This window comes from Cololabis saira, chromosome 5 (genome assembly GCF_033807715.1).
Source record: "Cololabis saira isolate AMF1-May2022 chromosome 5, fColSai1.1, whole genome shotgun sequence".
In the NCBI taxonomy this organism is placed as follows: Eukaryota; Metazoa; Chordata; class Actinopteri; order Beloniformes; family Belonidae; genus Cololabis; species Cololabis saira.
Genome location: NC_084591.1, coordinates 43,257,397 through 43,282,197, shown reverse-complemented (window position 1 = coordinate 43,282,197; position 24,801 = coordinate 43,257,397). Strand labels below are relative to the sequence as shown.

General features: G+C 42.9%; 1 protein-coding gene across 3 annotated transcripts in view; it reads left to right on the top strand.

The window, feature by feature from the left end:
• Nucleotides 1-24,801, top strand: part of cadps2 (Ca++-dependent secretion activator 2) — a 290,724-nt gene that overhangs the window by 201,789 nt on the left and 64,134 nt on the right. For all 3 annotated transcript variants that reach the window (XM_061722218.1, XM_061722219.1, XM_061722217.1), the window contains exons 19-21: nt 5,324-5,465; nt 18,607-18,762; nt 19,763-19,910. In XM_061722218.1, the coding sequence (XP_061578202.1) occupies nt 5,324-5,465; nt 18,607-18,762; nt 19,763-19,910 (446 nt within the window). The remainder of the gene's footprint in view (nt 1-5,323; nt 5,466-18,606; nt 18,763-19,762; nt 19,911-24,801) is intronic.

Here is a 24,801-nt window from a genome sequence, read left to right as displayed (position 1 = left end):
AAAATGTTAAAAAAAAGTAAGAATGGAAAATGGAAAGTTTATAATCATTATATAACGGGGGAGCTCACATGTGTGCGCACAAACACACTGGTTGGTGTGTGTTAATTATTTTCTGTGAAGCTTTAATCACCTTCTGCAGGGCCTTCTTATGAGCTCAAGAGCTGCTGCTGCACCACAACCACAGCACCATCCACAACCACAACCACAACCTCGGCTGCAACCGCAACCACAACTTCAGGATCATCCACAACCACAACCACAACCACAGCAGCATCGACATCTTCAGCAGCATCCACATCTTCAACAGCATCCACATCTTCAGCAGCATCCACATCTTCAGCAGCATCCGCATTTTCAACAGCATCCACATCTTCAGCAGCATCCACATCTTCAACAGCATCCACATCTTCAGCAGCATCCACATCTTCAACAGCATCCACATCTTCAACAGCATCCACATCTTCAACAGCATCCACATCTTCAGCAGCATCCACATCTTCAGCAGCATCCACATCTTCAGCAGAGTCCACATCTTCAGCAGCATCCACATCTTCAGCAGCATCCACATCTTCAACAGCATCCACATCTTCAACAGCATCCACATCTTCAACAGCATCCACATCTTCAGCAGCATCCACATCTTCAGCAGCATCCACATCTTCAGCAGAGTCCACATCTTCAGCAGCATCCACATCTTCAGCAGCATCCACATCTTCAACAGCATCCACATCTTCAACAGCATCCACATCTTCAGCAGCATCCACATCTTCAGCAGCATCCACATCTTCAACAGCATCCACATCTTCAGCAGAATCCACATCTTCAGCAGCATCCACATCTTCAGCAGCATCCACATCTTCAGCAGCATCCACATCTTCAGCAGAATCCACATCTTCAGCAGCATCCACATCTTCAGCAGCATCCACATCTTCAGCAGCATCCACATCTTCAACAGCATCCACATCTTCAGCAGCATCCACATCTTCAACAGCATCCACATCTTCAGCAGCATCCACATCTTCAACAGCATCCACATCTTCAGCAGCATCTACAACCACAACCACAGCAGAATTTACAACCACAGCAGAATCCACAGCCACAGTGGGGGTTCATACACGCTGATCTTTCTGACAGCTCTCAGGAAACTCGTGGCTCCTGCACGTTCTCGGCCAGGCAGCTTGTGTTGTGTGTCCTATATGAGATGCTCTGACACGTGCGTGGCCAGCAACTTGAAGTCTGACACCCTCTAAAGAGCGTAAAGATTTAATTCTGGAGCATTGGAAAAATGTAGTAATCTGATGAGTCTTCATTTATCCGTCCAAATCCCTGGTGCTCCGTCGCTCTGGAACGGGATACGTTTGTCCTGTGGGTTATTATGACTGTATTGTGGTCTTGCCTCAGTTAGTTAGGTGGAAACTCAGGAATGTTAAGTGTCCAAGACATGAGGTGAGCTGGCTACAAAAATATACTGAATATTTCCTTTTGAAAATGTTCATTTCTATCATTGAGATTAAATATCTACCAACTGATGACACTGTACTAATCACCCTTAACCTACTATATATAAAGAGAGATTAAAGGAGGAGAAGACCAGTGGCGGACAGTAACAGAGTAAATTTACTTGAGTACTGTACTTAAGTACATATCCAGAGGATTTGTACTTTACTTGAGTATTAGATTTCTTTGGTACTTATTACTCTTACTTGAATACATTTCCAAGACAAATATTTTTACTTTTACTTGAGTAAATTTCTAGGAAGGCTGAAAAGTACTCGTTACTTTCAGGTCTGCTCTTTTTTCTTCTTCCCTAAAATCCTATTGGACACAAGCTGTTTTTGTCAAAGGAGGAGACCTATCACAGTGCACGCTCTCCACTGGGATGTACGTAAAGCGCAAATACGTCAAGCCTCCTCAAAACCATACCGCCAAAGTAGCCTGCGTTTGTCAAGACAGAGCTGCAACAAGTGAAGACAGAGCTGCAACAATGGCTACGCCTGCGTCAGGAGAAGAAAGACAATCCGCTGAGTCGTCTGAGTCTGATAATGAGCCGGACTCGGAGCAGGGACTTTCACAAAATCCTTGGCCGTATCTTAACTCAATGTTTGAGTTCCACCGAGTAAAAAACGAGGGCACAGACAAACCACAGACATTTATTTTCAAATGTTTATTGTGTCTGCCGAAGCAGAACTACCTCTCTGCTTTGAAATTTACTCTTACTCTTACTTTTACTTAAAGTAAATTTAAAAGCATTTACTTTTGAATACTTAAGTACCTTTAAAAGCAAGTACTTTTCTACTCTTACTCGAGTAATATTTTGACTGAGCTACTTTTACTTGTAACGGAGTAAATTTTGACTAGTAGTATTTGTACTCTTACTCAAGTACTGGGGTCGAGTACTCTGTCCACCTCTGGAGAAGACCCAGTAGTTCATAGATCCAAAAAATACTACCACGATACTACCACAAATAATTGTATTAGTTCTTCCTTTATTAATAATTTGATATTTTTTTCTGTAAGATTTATATGCCTATTTGCAGATTTTTTCTGTTGGTGTGTATATGACGTTTTTTGGTCCTTCAGCATTTGATTGACAGCAATCTCATCAAGTACAACAAAAACAAAGAACAAAAGAGAGGTCATTACAAGGGTAAATACACTCAACTTTCCCCCGGGACAGGGAACAGAGATGTGTTTTGAACTTTTAAGAATGATCTGTGATAAGTTGAGCAAAGTAACGCTCGAAAGTGGCCGTGGAAAACACAGAAGAACGTCTGATGTCGACATTTTGCTGCACCAGTTTAGTGAAAATTTGAAGGCTCCTTTAAGATTCCTTTTGACTGTTGACAAAAAAAATCCGAGTTCATTGAATCATCATTGAGCAGTTTATCGGCTGTGATGCTTTCTCTGTGAGCCAACACATACTTGGCTAGAGGCGAGGCGTTATTTAACATGGCTGATGCCCAAGTAGCTCAGCTACAGTAACAGACAGGCAGGCAGGCAGACAGACACCCCAAGGGCACTGTTGGAAACAAAAAACTTTGTACATCTCTAAAAGAACCCACAAATATCTTTCTTGTGGCGCATATATTCTTTCTAATTACCATCCTCTGTTCATGGCATAATTATTCCAAGTGTCACAACATGAGTCATCCTGAATTGGAGCGTAATGAGGCAGTAGATGGAGCCGAGACATGGATAGAAGAAACACAGTTTTGACTGTTTCCACAAATGAGGTCTTCCCTTTGGTAATTAAGATGAAAGTGAGACAAAAGGGATTAGTTTCAGTTCATATCGAGTCCAATGGAATGAGAAAAAAGTTTTAATGGACAAAGAAGTTACAGTAATTTGCAAGTTTCAATCAGAGAATCTCAACATAATACAAAGGAAATAAAGTCACCACTTCTTTTACTTGTGCACATCAATTTTCAGAGATTCAGACCTCAAGCAGTGACCACCGGTCAGCTGATCTCAGGCCACTTGACTGTATTTCAGCAAACCCTTTGTCTTTTCCCTCAGCAAGTGTGTAATGTGTCACTTGTTGGGCAGATTATTTAAATGCTCACTTGATTGTCAGCGAGTGAAGACGAGTGGTCGTGGGAGAGACGATATTCGTCCTCTGGGGGGGTAAAAAGGCTAATGTTAATCATGATGGAGCAGAGTAAGAGGAATTAAAACTAATGAAGCCCTGGGAGGCTTGTGGCTCCTCGCTACTCTCTCAGCACTCTTCTTATGTGGACTGGCACTATTGGTGAGGATTTATTTGTCTCACTTTAACCCAGAGGGAGGATTGGAGCTGGAGATACTGAAGGAGTTTTCACAATAACATGAACACCTGTGCAGTCACTTTCAGTCACTAAATCAAAACCCTGCTACAACACAAAACTGACTTTTGTCAGCCGTTGTTTCGTTTTCAGCCCCACCCCAAAAAACAAAGACAAACTATAGTAAGAGAACGGTGGTGTACAGAGCTATGTATGAATGGAACTTACTTCCCAAACACTTTGAGCGAAATACTAGCATAAAAGAATTCAAATTATTAGTAAAGAAACATCTCTTAAATAAATATATATAAAATGTATTTGATTATTATAAAAATGGTTATTGGTTTACTAAAAATCGTCATTGGTTCAAGTTACGATAAGTAACCATAAGAATGTATGATTTTGTATTGTATTGCTTTATATCTAAATGTGTAACGGAATGACTTTAACCTTAATGTGAGTCTCAAAAGGAGCACTGGTCTTATTTGACAGAAATCTAAAGTACATTTTATAGTAGAATTTCCTTTTTTTGCTTTTTTCTTTTCTATTTTTCTTTTCTTTTTACAGTACCTCTTTAGGTTTGCTTTAAATTTTTTGTCATGTACTGTATATTATGTGTCGGACCCCAGGAAGAATAGCTGCAGTTTTGCTGCAGATGACATGGACGGATACACGGATGGATTGATAAATGGATGGAGAGATGCAATTATGGGCGGATGGATGGATGGATGGATGGATGGATGGATGGATGGATGGATGGATGGATATTTGCATGTTTTTTGCAGCCCTAAACTTACAAGAAAAGATGCTGCCAATGATTCCTTTACTTTGAGTTTTACTTATTTCTGGACTGTGAATCCAAGATTTTTCATATTTTTTCCTCTTCAACTTCATTTCATTTGTATATCAGCTCTTGCATTGCGGTGCAATAGGCAATCTAGTGCAAATAAGGAAGAGAAATAAAAGAAAGTTATTTAAAACAGGAAATATCAAGAAGTCTAAATGATGATTTGATACATTATCCTTGGAAGGCTTGAGGAGCAAATCAGGCACGTCCGCCTAATTTGTCAGCAATATCATGATACAATCATTGAAATGTTTAGAATAATGTTCCTGAGAGAAATACTTGACGGAATTTGCATATTTCTCCTCCTACATTGCATATAATTGATCATCAATTATACTTTCACTACCACCTTCAGGTCACCTTTTTCACCTTGAGACTTGATATTAAAACCCTCAAACACTCAAGAAACATCTTTCATCAATAACTGATATCACATGGGAAACAAAATATTGTAGTAAACCTTTGTCAAGTAATACAGTAGGTACATCTACAAATGTTCCTAAAAACGGTGCAAAACTGTAACTTTATGTTGACATTGTTCACACGCAGTACTGATGTCTCACCTGCCTGAACTGTCAGTGACTAGAATTGTATTTTGTGCATTTCAAATACTGTCTACATTTTGCCTTCAGTTACCAGAATAGAAAACTTTTCTACGTGAAGGTTGTGTGTGTTGCAGCTTGTTTCAGTCTTGTGTTTTGGTCTGTTCACACAGCTCACCTTTGCAATGGACCGTTCCACAAACATCTGCAGGACCTGTTTGTCCCTCTGGTGGTGCGCTACATTGATCTGATGGAGTCCTCCATCGCCCAGTCAATCCACCGCGGCTTCGAACATGAAACCTGGCAGTCCGTCAAGTAAGAATAACCCCTTGATCAACACAAAGAACTGTTATTAGTGTGTTGCTGTTGAAAATGATGATCATTGTTGACGGCATTTCTGCAGCTGCTGGTTGGGCCATTGAAGAGTTCTCTTTTCTTTGTCAGAAATGCATTTTATTCCTTCTTAAAATCAAATTATGTTGGTGCAGATTCCTTATTAGTCGAATTGGAAAGCCTAAATGTCATTCGGTGCGCAAAATCAGTGTTTTAACACGGATGTGGAACCATGTTTCATTTAGTTAAGATATGTGTCGCAAAGAATTATAATCATTCTGAAAAAATTACCGACATCTATAACAACAGCCTTTGTGTACACGTCTCCTTTTTGTAAGTTCGTGTGTACACAAAGGCACAAAAGAAGTCAAATAGAGATATCAAAGCAAAGTGAAATGCTTTGGATTTGACAACTATGTGCTTGTGTAGCAATTTTCTAGTTCAAGGACCACTCGAGGCGTCCTCCTACAACGCAGACAGCTTTCTCTCACACTCGCGCTCACGCACATGCATTGATTCAATCGATTAATTCAATCGATTTTACATTTTGTAGTAACACACAAATACACACAGCATGAAGGACACAACATGGTGGAGATGCCTCCAAGTAATCGCCCAGTCTTCCTTTGCCTTGTGCTTCTGTTGGCCCACGATGAATGCGTTTACATGCAGTCAATAATCCTTTTAAAACCCGAATATGAGCAATAACCCGAATTTTCACGGCCATGTGAACACCAATAACCCCTTTGAATAACCGGAATTTGCTCATATTCTGGTTTTTAAAAACCTGAATATGACCCCTGGGTTACTCCTTTTAAAACCTGAATATTTGGTCATATAAACGCCAAACGGAATATCCCCATCAAACGGAACATGAATTTGTTTTCTGCACATGCTCTGTTCACAAGGAATCCTGGTCTTTTGAGTCCAGGAAGTTCTTATAAACACGGAGAAACACAAGACCAGGAGGAGACTAATCACTTCATAAATGTAATGAAAGATATGAACATTTTGGCATTTGTAGACGGTAGAAAGTACCGGGATAGCGAAATTTAAAAGAAGGTGAGCGAAAAGTTGCGCGAAACAGCATTTGTTTTGAATTTGGATACAGGAAGAAGAAGCGGAAATGACGGGAATTGCGTCATGACGTTCTCCGTGCGTCGCTGGTTTGATCCAGATATCCCAAATGATAAATTACCATGTAAACGGAATTTTTCCGAATGTTTCAGTAACCGGAATATTAGCAATAACCCGAATTTTGACTGCATGTAAACTGTTGAAGAAATGTAGTCAATGACTGGCACCTCACCAAATCCCTCTGACAGTGTTCCAAAGTTTAGATGTTATTCATTGCTTCCATGTAAACCCGTCTGCAATCAACTCAAGTATACACACGTCGCACAAATCAGACTTCATCTTGTTGTTAGAACTATAGTTTTTCGTCACCAAAACAGTCAAAGACGTAACTGAGGAAACATAATGCAGAGGTTTATAGCAGGAGAACAAAGGTACAGTTCAATATACAACACATATGACAAGGAGACAGAAGAAAGCTCCTAGAACGACAGAAAATTCAGTGAACAGAATGGAGGAGTGACTGTTTAATTATTTGTTTTCTAATCAGTTAACTGCTCACAGAAAAAAAGTCTAAAAGTGTCCTTTGTTATAAGAGTTTCCGTGCACATACGTGCTGGCGTGCGTGACTATATATCCACTGAGATAAAGGATGTTGACTCTTCCTTTTGTTCTCTTTTCCCTTTCAAACATCTCTCTTTATTTTTTGTTTTATACTATTTTTGACGTCATCCATCCACCAACCTTGCCGCTGCCTGTCACCGGACAGGTCCTTAACTAACAATCTAGCCAGTGTTCCTCTCCCCAAAGTCCCAAGCCTTCCCCTCACGTTGCCGCAGATGCCGAGCTTCTCAGCGCCGGCCTGGATGGGACCTCTGTGTGAAAACACGTACGTATGATGGCAGTGGTAGTGATGCTCCTGATTCTCCGGGCTAGAGGTCTTCACAGCGTCTGGTAGTCCAACATGGCTTGTTGCAAAGTTTCAGTGGTAACCCTGTTTGAGTTCTGTACTTTATCAGACTCGGCTGTAAATGAACTGTAAGCTCGGTTTTTGTACTGAAATCCAACTGCATCTGGGCGAACTAAAGGTCTAAAGTAGCGGTCTGCAACCCAAAATGTTGAAAGAGCAAAAACACAAAAAACAAATATGTCTGGAGCTGCAAAAACTGAAAAGTCTTGTATAAGCCTTAGAATGAAGGCAAATGGCGAAAAGGCAAAATGTTGAGAAAAAAGTCGAAATGTTGAGAAAAAAGTCGAAATGTCGAGAAAAAAGTTGAAACGTCGAGGAAAAGGTCTAAATGTCGAGATTAATGTTGAAGTACAATCTCGAGAAAAAAGTCGAAATGTTGATAAAAAAGTCGAAATGTTGATAAAAAAGTCGAAATGTTGATAAAAAATTCGAAATATCGAGAAAAAAGTCAAAATATCGAGAAAAAAGTCAAAATTTCGAGAAAAAGTCGAAATGTCGATATATTAATGTTGAAGTACAATTTCGAGAAAAAAGTCAAAATGGCGAGAAAAAATTCGAAATGTTGAGAAAAAAGTCAAAATGGCGAGAAAAAAGTTTAAACGTCGAGGAAAAGGTCTAAATGTCGAGATTAATGTTGAAGTACAATCTCGAAAAAAAGTCAATGTTGAGAAAAAAGTCGAAATATTGAGAAAAAAGTCGAAATTTCGAGAAAAAGTCAAAATGTCGAGATTAAAAATGAAAGGAAAAAGGAAGAAAAAAGAGAAAAAAGGAAAAAGAAGAAAAAAAGAGAAAAAAGAAAAAAAGAGACAAAAATATCCATCCATCCATCCATTGTCCACCGCATTATCCGAGTCTGGGTCGCGGGGGCAGCAGTCGGAGCAGGGATCCCCAGACTTCCCTCTCCCCGGACACTTCCTCCAGCTCTTCCGGGGGGACTCCAAGGCGTTCCCAGGCCAGCCGAGTGACGTAGTCACTCCAGCGTGTCCTGGGTCTTCCTCGGGGCCTCCTCCCGGTGGGACATGCCCGGAACACCTCACGAGGGAGGCGTCCAGGGGGCATCCTATACAGGTGCCCGAGCCACCTCAGCTGGCTCCTCTCGATGTGGAGGAGAAGCGGCTCGACTCTGAGCTCCTCCCGGGTGACCGAGCTCCTCACCCTATCTCTAAGGGAGCGCCCCGCCACCCTGCGGAGGAAACTCATTTCGGCTGCTTGTATCCGGGATCCCGTTCTTTCGGTCATGACCCAGAGTTCATGACCATAGGTGAAGGTGGGAACGTAGATCGACCGGTAAATCGAGAGCTTTGCCTTTCGGCTCAGCTCCTTCTTCACCACGACGGACCGATACAATGACCGCATTACTGCGGCCGCCGCACCGATCCGCCTGTCGATCTCGCGCTCCGTTCTCCCCTCACTCGTGAACAAGACCCCAAGATACTTAAACTCCTCCACCTGAGGCAGGAACTCTCCCCCGACCTGGAGGGTGCAAGCCACCTTTTTCCGGTCGAGAACCATGGCCTCAGACTTAGAGGTGCTGATTCTCATCCCAGCTGCTGAAGGTCCTGGCTCGAGGGAGCCAACAAGACCACATCATCTGCAAAAAGCAGAGATGAAATCAAGTGGCTCCCGAACCGTACCCCCTCCGGCCCCTGGCTGCGCCTAGAAATTCTGTCCATAAAAATAATGAACAGAACCGGTGACAAAGGGCAGCCCTGCCGGAGTCCAACACGCACCGGGAACAGGTCTGACTTACTGCCGGCAATGCGAACCAAGCTCCTGCTCCGGTCATACAGGGACCGTACAGCCCTCAGCAGAGGGCCTCCGACCCCATACTCTCGGAGCACCCCCCACAGGATGCCACGTGGGACACGGTCGAAAGCCTTCTCCAGGTCCACAAAACACATGTGGACTGGTTGGGCAAACTCCCATGCGCCCTCGAGCACCCTGCGGAGGGTGTAGAGCTGGTCCAGCGTTCCACGGCCAGGGCGAAGACCGCATTGTTCCTCTTGAATCCGAGGTTCGACTATCGGCCGAATTCTCCTCTCCAGCACCCTGGAATAGACTTTCCCCTGGAGGCTGAGGAGTGTGATTCCCCGGTAGTTGGAACACACCCTCCGGTCCCCCTTTTTGAAGAGAGGGACCACCACCCCGGTCTGCCAGTCCAGAGGCACTGTCCCCGACTGCCACGCGATGCTGCAGAGGCGTGTCAGCCACGACAGCCCCGCAACATCCAGAGACTTGAGGTACTCAGGGCGGATCTCATCCACCCCCGGTGCCTTGCCACTGAGGAGCTTTCGAACTACCTCAGTGACTTCAGCTTGGGTGATGAATGAATCAACCTCTGAATCCTCAGCCTCTGCTTCCTCGACGGAAGGCGTGTCAGTGGGATTGAGGAGATCCTCGAAGTATTCCTTCCACCGCCCGACGATGTCCCCAGTCGAGGTCAACAGCTCCCCTCCTCCACTGTAAACAGTGTTGGCGGAGCACTGCTTCCCCCTCCTGAGGCGCCGGATGGTTTGCCAGAATTTCCTCGAGGCCGACCGGTAGTCCTCCTCCATGGCCTCCCCGAACTTTTCCCAGACCCGAGTTTTTGCTTCCGCGACCGCCCGGGCTGCAGCCCGCTTGGCCTGCCGGTACCCGTCAGCTGCCTCGGGAGTCCGCCGAGCTAGCCAGGCTCAGTAGGACTCCTTCTTCAGCTTGACGGCATCCCTTACTTCCGGTGTCCACCACCGGGTTCGGGGATTGCCGCCGCGACAGGCGCCGGAGACCTTACGGCCGCAGCTCCGGACGGCCGCGTCAACAATGGAAGTGGAGAACATGGTCCATTCGGACTCAATGTCTCCGGCCTCCCTCGGAATCCGGTCAAAGCTCTCCCGGAGGTGGGAGTTGAAGACCCCCCTGACAGGGGAATCTGCCAGACGTTCCCAGCAGACCCTCACGATACGCTTGGGTCTTCCAGGTCTGACCAGCTTCCTCCCCTGCCAGCGGATCCAACTCACCACCAGGTGGTGATCAGTTGACAGCTCAGCCCCTCTCTTCACCCGAGTGTCCAAGACATACGGCCGGAGGTCAGATGACACGACTACAAAGTCGATCATTGACCTCCGGCCTAGGGTGTCCTGGTGCCACGTGCACTGATGGACACCCTTATGCTCGAACATGGTGTTCGTGATGGACAAACTGTGACTCGCACAGAAGTCCAACAACAAAACACCGCTCGGGTTCAGATCGGGGAGGCCGTTCCTCCCAATCACACCTCTCCAGGTAACACTGTCGCTGCCCACGTGAGCGTTGAAGTCCCCCAACAGAACGATGGAGTCCCCAGTTGGGGCACTTTCCAGCACCCCTCCCAGGGCCTCCAGGAAGGCCGGGTACTCTGCACTGCCGTTCGGCCCGTAGGCCGAAACGACAGTGAGAGACCTATCCCCGACCCGAAGGCGCAGGGAAGCGACCCTCTCGTTAAGTGGGGAGAACTCCAACACATGGCGGCTGAGCTGGGGAGCTATGAGCAAGCCCACACCAGCTCGCCGCCTCTCACCATGGGCAGCTCCAGAGTGGAAGAGAGTCCAACCTCTCTCAAGGAGTTGGGTTCCAGAGCCCAGGCTGTGCGTGGAGGTGAGCCCGACTATCTCTAGTCGATACCTCTCAGCCTCCCGCACAAGCTCAGGCCCCTTCCCCCCCAGCGAGGTGACATTCCATGTCCCGAAAGCCAGAGTCGTCATCCGGGGATTGGGTCGCCGGGGCCCCCGCCCACGGCTGCCACCTAAATCACACGGCACCTGTGTCCCCTTATGAACCCTCCCGCGGGTGGTGGGCCTACCGGAGGGCGGGCCCACGTCGCTCGTTCGGGCTGCGCCCAGCAGGGTCCCGTGGGCCAAGACCCGGCCACCAGACGCTCGCCTGCGAGCCCCGACCCCAGGCCTGGCTCCAGGGTGGGGCCCCGGTGACGCCAGTCCGGGCGACGTACACTTCCTTGTTGTTTTTTCTTTCATAAGGGGCTTTGAACCGCTCTTTGTCTGACCCGTCACCTAGGACCTGTTTGCCTTGGGAGACCCTACCAGGGGCATTAAGCCCCGGACAACATAGCTCCTCGGATCATTCGGGTGCTCAAACCCCTCCACCACGGTAAGGTGGCGGTTCAAGAAGGGGGAAAAAATAGAAAATAAAATAGAAAAAAAAGGTCAAACATTTTCGAAAACGCTCCAGGGAGCCACTAGGGCGGCGCTAAAGAGCTGCATGCAGCTCTAGAGCCGCGGGTTGCCGACCCCTGGTCTAAAGGTTAAAACACGGGTCGCAGTGTGTCATATGGGCCAGATGTGACCCAAATGTCAGACGTCTGCTTTGACAGATGTAATGGAAGTTCGTTGGGCAAAGAAAATGTACATTTCAGCTCTGTGTGGTGGATTTGAGTTTACCAGAGTTCCAGCAGCTGCTCTCTCTGAGCCCACACCGTCAGTGAGACGTCATATTTTTGGCTGTCTAGAATCACGAGACTTACTGGGAAAACTGCATAAAGAGAAATCATCCAGAATAATTGGGATATATCAGTTGGACGTCATATCAGAATTTTATTTAGTGGAAAGCTTTTTGGTAAAATATTTAACTACAACAAAAAAAAGGAAAATCAGAATGGAAAATCTCCTCAGTTTACATTGAATGTCATTATTATATGCTATTTATTTGTAGTTATCATAAACTAATATATTTAATGCTTTTTCTCATCTACTTAAGTGAATTCATTAATGTATGAATGCTACTGAAAGACGTGCACTACTGAGAGTTGCCAAAGAAACTCTCAGATTTCATCACTGAAATGCACCAGTCAGGAGATAGATATAAAATAATGTCCAAGGCACCAAATATTCCATGGAAAACCATCAAAACCACAATCAATAAATTGAGGAGCTGTGTTACCATGGAGACATCGCAAAGTGTCTTCCAAAGTTGATGAGAGAACAATTGGGAACCTTATCAGAGAGGCTACTGAAGCCCAGAGCCAAGAATTCTTAGCTTCAAATACCAAATAAGATATTTTAGCGCAAGACATTCTGTCCACTGTTGAAAAGATGAAAATGAAAATGAATTTCATATCCAGGGGTGACCATGAACCAATGAACACATCAAAATCAAGAAAATCATAGCGTCAGAAAAGGAAAATCTGAAAAAAACAGACTTAAGTGCAAATTGATTCTATTCATTTGGCTTTCATTTTTTCTGTTTACTATTACATTTCGTGTGTTTATATATTTATTCCCGCCTTCTTAAGAATCAATAAGGAATTATTGAACAATTTTCTGTTGTTTCCAATGTGTCCTATCCTGAAGAGATCTTGAAAAATGCTGCAGCTCTTTTTCTCAGTATTTGGAGCTGGAGTCCTTACTTTCACTCAGCCACACGGCTGGGATTCATCCATGAGGAATCTTCCTCAATAAACATGAACAAGAGACTATTTTCAGGGTCAGATGTGGATGAAGACCTGTAGTCTGGGGTGTTCTCTGATTGTCCTGAATGCTCAACAGTCGGCTTGCAGCTCTGTGATCATTCATCCGTCTGTGCGTTTGCCAGTGTCATGAAAGTCAGAACTCCACTCTTCATTTCTCTTTTCCCCCTGCATGATATGCATTCTTATTTTTTTATTAAGCAGTCACTTTGTTGTTTGGTCCTGGTTTCTGATGGTGAACTGAGCATTATTTTTATCTGAAAAAGCGAGACTGGAGACTGGAGACTCGAGACAAAGATTTGCAAATTTAAATTGTTTCTGCAACACTTGGGCTCATTTGCCAACATTGTGTTCCTTGCATCAGTTTTACCTCAGAGACTCATTGTTGGAGATTCTCCCGTTTGCCGTGCGTCTGCGTCCTTGTGCTTTGTAGGGTGCATGCATGCGACAATGATATGAATGTCAATAACAACACAATGCCTTGTGTTGCAGCTTCCAAGGAATTAATCTTCCTGACATTTTGTAAGTTGAAAGATTTTCTTACATAAAAGGTGATGAGAGAAATGTTCAAATTCACTCTGAAGCATTTTTTGGTCTTTGAAGTCAATAAAAGTATGGATTACTGTCTTGAGTGTTTATAGAAAACACGAACAATTGGTCATTCAGTCGGTCAGATGAAAGTGAACCATCTGTGTTACATTTATGTATTATGATCACCTAATCGAGTTTTTTTCCTGCTTGTTTTAACCAATTAGAAGTTCTACCGTGTTTTCATTTGTCCCAGCTTTCACAGCACAGCTGTGGTTAATAATGGTGTCTTTAGGAAACACAAATGTCATTGGTTCTCTAAGCCTTTTGACATTTATTTTAGTAAGCTACACCATCTTTCTTTGCTTTGGTAAAATTGAACAGAAATTTTAAGAACAGAATTTAGTAGATGGAATTAAGAAATTGTTCAATGAAATTCAAATCGAACTGACTGTACTGAATCCGCACTGTCGACATAATCATTGCCTTCCTAAAAACATCAAAGATGGCGTTCACCACAGCCGAGATCACGGGTAACTGACAGACTGGTTAACAACCTGTTCAGGGGCCCGTTTCACAAAGCAGGTTTAGTGAAAACTCTGAGTCTGTTAACCCTGAAATGAGGGAAATTCTGAGTTTTCCGTTTCACAAAGGGAGGTAACTCAAACCAGAGAAAGAGAGGTAACTCTAGCCTGTTTCACAAAGAGAGGTAACTTAAGCTCTCGGTCAGTTACCGTAGTAACAGACGCTCTGAATCTAACCTTGTCGGGACCAGGTTTATTTCAGCGAACCTGGAGTTTCTCTCTGTCTCCTCCCTCAGTGGCGTCAATTCAGCCAATGGGTCTTTACGCAATACGCATCCGTTTTCTGCAGCACGGACAGCAAGCGGCAGAGTTATAGAGCAGAAAAGGCGTATCTGACAAACGCAACGTATTTTATTCACTATGTCAGTGCAACAATATCACAGGGACATCCCAGTTTAACTTCAAACAGTTAAAGTCCAAATGCAAAAAGGAGAGGGAGAATAAAAAAAAGTCAAATATTTCCCTTAAACAGATGTATAAGAGGATTTATATCTTACTTTGAGATGAACTTGCATAATTAATCCATCAGTGGCTAACAGCCTCGTTAATATCTTCTGGACCCATCACTTGCCTTCTTTCTTTTTTTTTTATTGCGTGGTTGTCTGCTTCATTTTAATTTTTGTAAGTTAGTAACACTGCAGAGCGCACTTTTTTTTAACTTTATTTAAAACTTTATTTAAAAGTTCCAATTACAGTCAGAACATTGACCGTGGACAGTCAGGCATCAAGGAATTAAATAAACAAATACAGTATGAGACATAAAGTGGATGAAGTGCATAAGTCATTACATAAGTAACATAAATATAATAAAATAAATGAATTTAAATAAAAAGAAAGAAAATGGCAGGACATATATTATATCTGCAGAGCGCACTAAAAACCAGATTGATAGCGACCACTGTCGTCAGGGACGCTGGGACATTTCAAGATATGAGGGGGGTATACAAGTGTTGGGATAGATAATACCTACTGAAATCCATCATGTTGTTCTGATATGCATTTGTAGTTATTTTATATGTATGAAGTAATAGAATACATCAATACAAATAGATACAGAGTAATTCCATAAATGTATTTAAAATAAAACATTTACATTCTCCCCTGAAGCCGAGGTGTGGCAGCTGCCGTACCCAATTGACGGCCCTGATCTAAATGACAATAAAATTTCATTTTTTTTTTTCAAAATATGCTCTCATACTCGCCATATGCACGTATTAACACTTCTAACTCCAGTGGCGTGAAGTATGTGGATCTTGAGATGCAAACTAATGTTTCCTCAAAGGGATTTTGTAAATTGAAAAGATAAATAAAGTTAAAAAGAAAAAAAAGAAAATGTATGTCGCTCTTTTGTGTCGCCGGTTGCCATGGTGAATCCTTGTATCAGCGCTCGACTGATGCTGGCTTTTTATTTCCCTCACGCTCGCGCTTAACTCCCGGTGAAACTACTTAGAGTTGAGTAAATTACCTCAAATCCGCTGTTCTGGAACCGAAAACTCAGAGTTTCTGATCTCAGAGTAGATCAACTAAGAGTTCAGGATTAGACTCAGTGTTTGTTGAACCTGCTTTGTGAAACGGACCCCAGGTCTGGAGCTGATCACAATGCACCAGGTTAAAGGTCAACAGTGGACAGAGCTGTGCATGCAGCAATGTTTGACACAACAGCAATAAGAACAAATACAAAGGGCAGATGTTTATCTGTTTTAGGAGTAAAACGGTGGGACTCATTAGATAACAACCTTAAACTAGCAAACTCAATAAAAGCATACAAGATATTATTCAAAGCAAAGGTAATGGACACATATATAGGAGCACAATAAGCAAACAAGAAGAATGTACACATGCATGAGATGAAATTACAACCTAAATTGTTTTTTTTGGTTTCTTTAGCATCTTTTCACTTTCTGTTTTCAGAGCTATCATTATTATTATTATTATTATTATTATTATTACTATTATTACAGTTATTTAAGCTATTATTATTATTATTATTATTATTATTATTATTATTGTTGTCATTATTGTTATTATTATTATTATTATTATTATTATTATTATTATTTTGTGTAGCCTCATGATACTTCATTTGTTCTTTTTGTATATTCTAATCTGTTAAAAGGTGGGCAAGATAATCTTTATGCTTCAAGTCCAGACCTTTTCGGTCAAAATAATCACAATGTTGACCAGGGAAAAACCTGTGTTATCTTGTTTGTTGATTTTTATGTTTGTGATTGACCGAAATAAATATTACCTAACTAACTAAATGCAGCTGTGCATGCAAACAGAGGATTGAGCTAGCCAAGTGATTTCCAGTTTTATAAATGTTGCAACTAGTTGAATGACGATGCGCATTATCACGTCAACCTCATCAAGAATTTGTGAATATCTGTGGCATTTGGGTTGGTGGTCAGAGGAAAGCAGTCCACCATGCCTCTTAAAATTAGCACGATTAAATGACTAATTAAATCCAAAACGAATTGAGAAAATCAGCGCTGAAAATAACTGTTGGGTGCTGTTGTTTCTAGTACTCAGATGTGGACTCTGTGACATGCGTCTGCTTGTGTGGTGTTCCAGAAAAACACTCAGTGGGTTTTCATATTCTTAGAACATGGGAGTCTGCCACAGATCTGCCAGCATGGGTGGCCATTTTGGGGGGATGAGGGGTTTGGGGGTGGGGGGTCTCAAGAGACCAGTGGAGGGTGTGTTTCTTAAAAAGGCTCCTCAGTCTGACTCCCCCAGCCTTTCCCACAGCACAGACCACACTGTTCTTCTACCTCACTTCACTTGGCTCACCACTATCCAAGAAGAAAAGAGAGGGAAAAAAAACTGGCACTTCATTAGCAAGCACAGACGGGCGAGTGGGATTGTCCCGTTCCCCGGGGAGGAGGGCAGAGCGCGCTCAGAGAAGAGCACCACTAATTAGACATGAGAGGGATAGCCACTGAGGATGTAATTGCACCACAGACTCAACCCAAAGCATTTATTCCTGTGCGCCACTTGTTAAGGTAACAGTCTTTTAAAGCCCCCCCTCCCCCTCGTCCTCTTGTGTGCTACCATTCTAGCTGTTGGCGCTGTACACTTGGATGTCAGTGTTGCTGAGAGTTGCCATGTGTAGCTGTGTAACCTGTACGCAGGGGAGAAGGCAGGGAGATGTCCATCTGTCGCCGTCAGCCTGGTACTGTGTTCACTGTACCAAGACCACGCAGCTCTGCGGCTAAATGACCAAAACCTGTTGCAGAAACGACATTATCGTGATCTCAACTTTCACCACTGGTTGTTCAAAGAAGAAATTAAAAAATATAAACCTGCTTAGTACCAGAAAACATCAAGAGATTGGTCAACAGAGTGCACATTGTTCACTGCAGGCAAATATCTTAAAAATGCATCAGCATTTATCATGGCTGTTGGTTGTAGACAGATTAACATTAAGTCTCTTACTTTCATGAGGAATTTGATTAATAGTAAAAAAAAAACATAATATTTCGCAGGTCAGATACTGTTCACTAGAAATGTCAATAAATATCCAACCAGACAATCATGTTATGATCATTTACTGGCACCTAAGCCAAGAACAAACTTTTTAAAACACACTGTTTAATACAGAGCTATCACAGGATGGAACGCATTACCTAATAACATCAAAATATTACATTAAAATACAGTTTTAAAAAGGTAGCAAAAGACTATTTACATAAAATTCAATGAGTAAGAAATATATCACGTGCTATAATTTATTACAGGAATTTATTTGTGGGTTATACTTTGTGGTATTGTAATGATGTTAATGTCTTTGTACCAATAATGTATTTTAGACAGAAAGATTGCTGTTTGTGTATATGATGACTTGGTGTTACAGTAACAGCAATAAATGTGTGTACGTATGGACTATGTTCTTTTAAATTGTATTGGGGACCCCAGGAAGAATAGCTGATGTTGTGACATCAGCTAATGGGGATCCTATAAATAAAGAAATAAACAAACCAAACATGTACAGGAGATGGAGAAAAGTTGCTCTCCAAGGTACAGCAGGTGTCAGAATCACTAGAGAATCTGCATGACCAGGGTCTGATCTCCCTGTTTGTTGCCAAATGGAGAGGTTGGCGCTTTGATGGGTGTGCGTGTGCTATAGCAGCTTTTATTGGTTTGAATCCTCTTGCGATAGATGTTGATGGACTGAGGCTTTATCCAAACAGGATTTTTTTAAACTTTCTGCCCTTTACCAAGCAATTTCTCTGGAGGACTTCCCACATGGTTGTGTACCATCTGGCACTCACGCTGTAATATAAGCCCAAAAACAAAATCAGAATTGTAGGAGTGAAACCACATCTAATATAAAACACATAGTATTATACAAAAGTGCTCTCGCTGTACTCCTTTACACTATTGCTTGCATTTGTCTCTTTTTTTTGAATTATCTTAATGCATTGTTAATGCAGATATCGTAGCCATGTTCACAAAACACACCAGGTCCATATAAAGGCGTGGGTAGCATTTGCTGATGTCTCTCAGTAACTGTCTCCATCCTCTTTTCAGTAACGGCACAGCAACCTCTGAAGATCTGTTCTGGAAGCTGGACGCTCTCCAGATGTTCGTGCTGGACCTCCACTGGCCTGAGCCAGAGTTTGCCAAACATCTGGAGCAGAGACTCAAACTGATGGCCAGCGACATGATGGAGGCCTGTGTCAAAAGGTCAGACTGAAAGACCCCAACAGCAATATCTAGACCTCCTATTATATCCATATCACATCATATGAAGGCGTGCAGCCAGTACTCGAGTTGAGGGGGGATGAGGGGGGGATGGCATCCCCCCTGAAATAAATACGGTCCAAATCATCCCCCCAGTAAAACTGCCTTCCCCCCTTTCCATTCCTTATGTTATTTCATCAATGAATGTGGTTTTACTGCTATTTCAACATTTTGAGTCATCACCAGAAAAATAACAATTTTCACCTGTTTCAAGTCAATTTTCACTTGAAATAAGCAGGAAAATCTGCCAGTGGGACAAGATTTATCTTCTTATTACAAGCAAAAAAATCTTGTTCCTCTGGCAGATTTTTCTACTTATTTCAAGTGAAAATCTTCTTGAAACAGGTGAAAATTGTTGTTTTTTCCAGTGATGAATCTTGTTTTAAGTGTAATGAGATTTTTTTACTAAAACATTTTAGACATTTGAGACATTGAGACATTTTAACTAGAAATAAGACAAATATTCTTATTTTGAGTTTTTGCAGTGATCCATTTTACGTATCCTGTGAAGGACAGAGTCATATTGATAAGTTCAGAAAAGTGTTTTTTATTGTTTATCTTCTTACAGAAGGCTGCATTTAACTGCTGCTATGTCATTCCTGCAGTATTTCTGCAGGTGTTTTGGTCAGTGCTATTATTTGTAATATATTATATTATTTGTAATCAGCACAAATTATCTGTCCCTATATGATAAAATCCACCACCCCCCCTGATTTTTTTTTTACAACTCGAGTACTGATCATATCATATCATATGAAGGCGTGCAGCTGTTCATGCAGAAAAACTGGGCAAACTCATTTCTGATCTGAAAAAGAAAGGAACAAAATCTTTGAAATCTTGTGGTGTAATTTACTGCAAACTCACTTCAAAGTAACTACAATTTCGATGCCGTGCATGCTGTCATAAAATGTGATTAAGTCAGTCTTTGTCTCCTGTCCTGTAGAACAAAATCTGCATTTGATGCCAAAATGCAGAAAGTGAGTAAGTCAACAGACCTCCGGGTACCGCTGTCTGTGTGCACCATGTTCAACGTGCTGATGGATGCCAAGAAGCAGTGCTCCAAACTCTGTGCACTGGACTGCGATCAGGAGGTATGATGCTACCACACTGAGATCTCTGTTTCACTTTTAGCTTGTTTGCATTTTTTTTGCATTGTACAAGATCTGAGTGAGCCGTCACTAAAAGAAATCCTCCCATCTTTACTGAGTATTGCTTGTGGTTTACTTTTTTTTTAACCAATACATGTTCATGGTTTTACAATCAAATAAAACCACATTGCTCCAGATTCCAACCTCGGTTGAGTGTAGTTTCAGACTGCTGGCAAAAGTGGTTTCACTCCTCTTTTATTTTTTTTATGATTTTCTCAACGGCAAAAATGACTTGAAATTGATTTTTTGTTGGGTTTTTTTTCAATTATTATTATTATTATTGTTTATCAGACCTTGGCTGCTTTTGTATGTGATCAAAGTTGAATGAAGATCCAAGATTTTCGAAGCAAACTTGGTCTCAACTCTCAACAGACATATCCCAACTCATACTTGTGTTACAAACACAGCAAACAGACAATTTGTTTCAATTTTTGTCGTGATCTTACCTCTCCTGGTTTCAGCGCATTCATCTCTGTACAGAGAAAGTAGCCATTCCTCCACATAAAACCATCGTTCAAAATTTAGCCCTCTGTTCCTCTTTTTGTTGCCATTTTGTAATAACCTGGTTGGCTTCCACTGCATGAGAACTTTAAAAATGAAACCATAAGCATGCTTCCCATCTCTACTTCCAGCATGCTACATTTGAGCCCTTGTTACTGCTCTTCTCTTCATATGATGTCACTTCAGGGCCATAGCCATTCACACTGATGTCCGACTTGTGTCTCATTTCAAAAATAATCTTAAAGGCCACACAATAAATCAGATAGCAGTATATTGCATTTCACATTAGTCCACATTAGTCCTTGTTCTACATTACTTTGGTTTAATGACACTGTTTTAGATTTTACTTGATAATGCTTTAGTGGCCAAGAACTTACCATAAAGGCCTTTTTTTTTTTTTTTTTTTTTATTCTGTTGCACTAATACTTAACTTTTTCTTTCATTTGTTTGTTAAGAAACTGCAGCGTCTCTGCAGCAATGCTAAAGCAATACTCGCACTGGTTTCATAATTTGACATCCACTGGCACCCCCATCCATCTGCATCATTTATTAATCTATGAGCTCAGTTTATAAACCAAAAGTCATGAAGCAATAAAAGTTACCAAAAAAACTAATAATTGTAGATGTGTTATTTGGCTGTTGTCAGTTTTTTGTAATATTATGTGGTGAGGTTGTGCGGTGCCAACAGTGAATTTAGCAGCAAAAAATGGCTGTTTAGTCAAATTTTGTTAAAAATTGTACTTGGAAAATTATAGAATTGTTCATTGGGAGAATTGTTGTGTCAATACCAAGTGTCAGTATCTGATGTGATCAGTTAGTCTGAGTCAACAGCTGTATCCTGCATCTCAGATTTATTTCTCACAAAGTGGAAGTGTGTAATCTTCTAAAAACTGTTCAGCTGTCTTATATTTCCAAGAATAGACTCACCGGGTCAAGTCAAATTGTCAGATCAGCCACTAAACTGTAAGTTCCCCTCTGAGCATCCAGTGGAATTAGAGTTCAGGTGTATTCGTCCTCACTTGAAACCGCCAAATGCTCGAAGTGAGCTGCTAAATGGATGACGGTGAAGTTTGTGTGAAGCAGTGGCCTTGGTATCTCTGAGAGCAAAACCCTTGTCCATTGGCAGTCTTGACAGAAAGCTAAGCTTGCTGCTCTTTTAACCTTCAGCTTCCTCAGTGCTCCATCAAAGTCTTCTGCTGCCTGAAAAACACTTTGACAATTATTCTTTCTCACATACACTCTGTTTGCAGCAGAGGTAGGCTACTGCATTTTAGCTTTAGTCATCCACATACTGCTTTCGTTTTTCCACATTCATGGCAACAAAACAAAATAAGAGATTTCATTAAAAAAATAAGTCACTTTGAAAAAGTTCAATTGTAAGTCACTTTGGATAAAAGCATCTGCTAAATTCAATTTAAAAAAAAAAAGGAAAAAAGGTTTACTGGGCATAAGAACCCCAAACACAGTGCATCAGAACAGCCCTTTCATTATTTTTATTTTATTACTAAATAGAATGATTTCTGTCTTGTTTTGATTTAATTGAAGTAAACTTGACCATTTACATGCTGCAAGCACTGACAGGGTTAATTTAATCAGAAGTCAACTTTTTAAAATAATTTGCATAAGCAAACACCTGAGAATATCTAGCCATTTATGAGGCAGGTACCTTTTTGAGCAGCCCTTCATCTTTTGACAAAGCTACAACTGGCATCACGGCAGAGGTGATTAAGGGACTCAAGAAACTAATGGGACTTATCAAGAACACAAAACAAGCAATTTTGGGCCAGTGTTGTAAAAGTGATTTAACCCCCATGACCAAACTAAAAATGTTCCTTTATGCTGCTTTAAATTGGACTTATTCTCACATAAGGATGAAGCATTTCTCCGCTGGCTGGCCAAATAGGGCTCAAAATCTGTAAACAAATAGCTGTCATTTCTCGTACAGAAAGTCACCATTTGACAATTGGAACTGACAATCAGATTTCTGCATCTTAAGCTTAACCAAAAATAAAACCTCCAACTTTCTGCATGACCCATGGTTGTTCTCTGCTTAGTAGAAAAGAAAAGTTCACCTTTTATTCTGAAGTGTTGCAGTAGGAATCCACTGGATCCTGCCTTTCATGTTGACTCTGCCAGGTTTTTAACAATTCGTGTTTTTAGCCAACTCGTGCTACCGGGGTCACCAGAAAGGAATGAGGACACGTGGTTTAGCGGAGAAATGGTCGGATTTATTCGTCACCAGACACGTACACACACACAACCACACGGCAGCCATCCTGTCCGGGTCTCAGGCAGCTCTGTGTCATCACCCTCAACCCACTACTTAATTACATAGGCAGGGAGGAGAGATTGATTGGAAACACCTGTGCCCAATCAGCTGATCTAACCCGCGCCACCTGTGCGCTACTCCCCCGCAGACCACACCCAATCCTCCACTCTGCCACATACCCCCATCGCCTGACTCAGGCTTGGGACCATCTGGCCTAGCCAACTCCCCCCCGCCCCTGGAAGCGGGAGAGGAAACCAGGGGCCGCCGTCTTCCAGGTTCCTGGTCTTCCAGGTCTTCCAGGTCGGTCAGACCAGTGAGACAGTTCAGGGGCCGTCCAGAACGGCGAGACAGTTCAGGGGGTAGACCTCGGAAACGGACTCAGGACCGGGCACACCGGCCAGAGGACCATTCTCGGGACTGGGCAGAGGGTGGCTTCGGGGCTGACGGAATCTGTGGCGCCCGCTGAGGTGCGTCCAGGACCACCTCAGGACCAGAGACAGGCGCGTCCACCTCAGGACCAGAGACAGGCGCGTCCGCCTCAGGAACAGGAACTGGCGCGTCCCCCCCAGGAACAGAGACAGGCACGTCCACCTCAGGAACAGGAACTGGCGCGTCCGCCTCAGGAACAGGAACTGGCGCATCCCCCTCAGGAACGGGCACGTCCGGGACCGTGTCAGCCTCAGGAACAGGCGCGTCCGGGACCGCCTCCAAAACAGGAACAGGGGCGTCCGCCTCAGGAACGGGCATGTCCGGGACCGCCTCCGAAACAGGAACAGGCACGTCCGGGTCCGCCTCCGAAACAGGAACAGGTGCATCCGGGACCACCGCCGGAACAGGAACCGATGAGTCCGCGACCACCGCCCGTCGTGGAGCTGGTGCGCGAAGGTGAAGGGCCTGTCCTCTGGCCCCAGTTTGGGCATCCGGAAGCGACGGCGGTAGTCTTCCGAGGACCGCCCCAGACGGTCCAGCACCGCTCGCCGCACGACTGGGTAGGCGGCGAAATGCAAAATGTGCCAAAACTGAGGATGTAATATTTGACTTCGATAAAATATTTACTCTTGTTCTTCTTTCAAATAGGTTCAACCTGCTACTGTCAGGTGTAGCCTTGGAGGCGATTGTTCCTGCAAGCAAACAATTAGACTTCTTTTCAGATTGTGCCATGGTTTGGTATTTATCAATGTGCTATCGGTTTCTGAAGAACACACTTTATTTTTAAATAAGAAAAAGAGAACTAATTCACTTACTACTTATTTTGAAGTAGGAAATTGACTCTCTAAGCTTCTCATTGGCATGTTGAGAGAGCTCAAGTGTCCATTTCCAGGGAAGCCACTAGTGGTAAAACTGTTTCATGTGTGAATTTTGTAGTTGTTAATGGTTGGCAGAAAGGTGCAGGAAGGCTTTCATTAACAATTCATCCCAAATAAACTGTCTTTCTGAGTCTCAGTTTAGCCTCCTGAAAAAAAAAAGTGGGCTGAGAGAACTTCCTGTTACAATGATGTTGTTGGAAGTGACCACAAATGCAGGACAGAAGATTGGAACCCTGGTTGACCTAGCATCAGACACCAATTACATCACTCATTATGCTGCTCATATGTTTAACTTCAGGAACAAAAAGATCATACTTGTTGTGCATGGAATGACCATCAAGATAGCCCAAAAAAAACATCTCCTCAGAGTCTGAGTCAAAACCTCAATGGAAATGAGAGGGCACATGAGCTCATCTGTTATGGCCTTATGGAGATTGCAGAGGTCCATCAAGTAGTCAGACCTGAACAGTTGAAAATGTTCTTCCCGGAAGTTAACCTTGAGGAGCTGAGGAGACCTAAAGTGATTGAGTTGTTCATAACGCAAAGAGAAAGGAGACTTGCCCCACAAAGGGTAAAATTTGGAGGGGATCTTGTCTTGTGGGAGAGCCCCCGTGGAAAGATTGTAGGTGGAGCACACCCTGACCTACTTGAGCAAGTTAGCATGGCTGCACACAAGTCAAAGACTCACTTTGCTCATTCGATCAGAACTGGTGCTGTCAACTATCAGCAAATTCATGCTGGACTCCCCTTCAGGAGA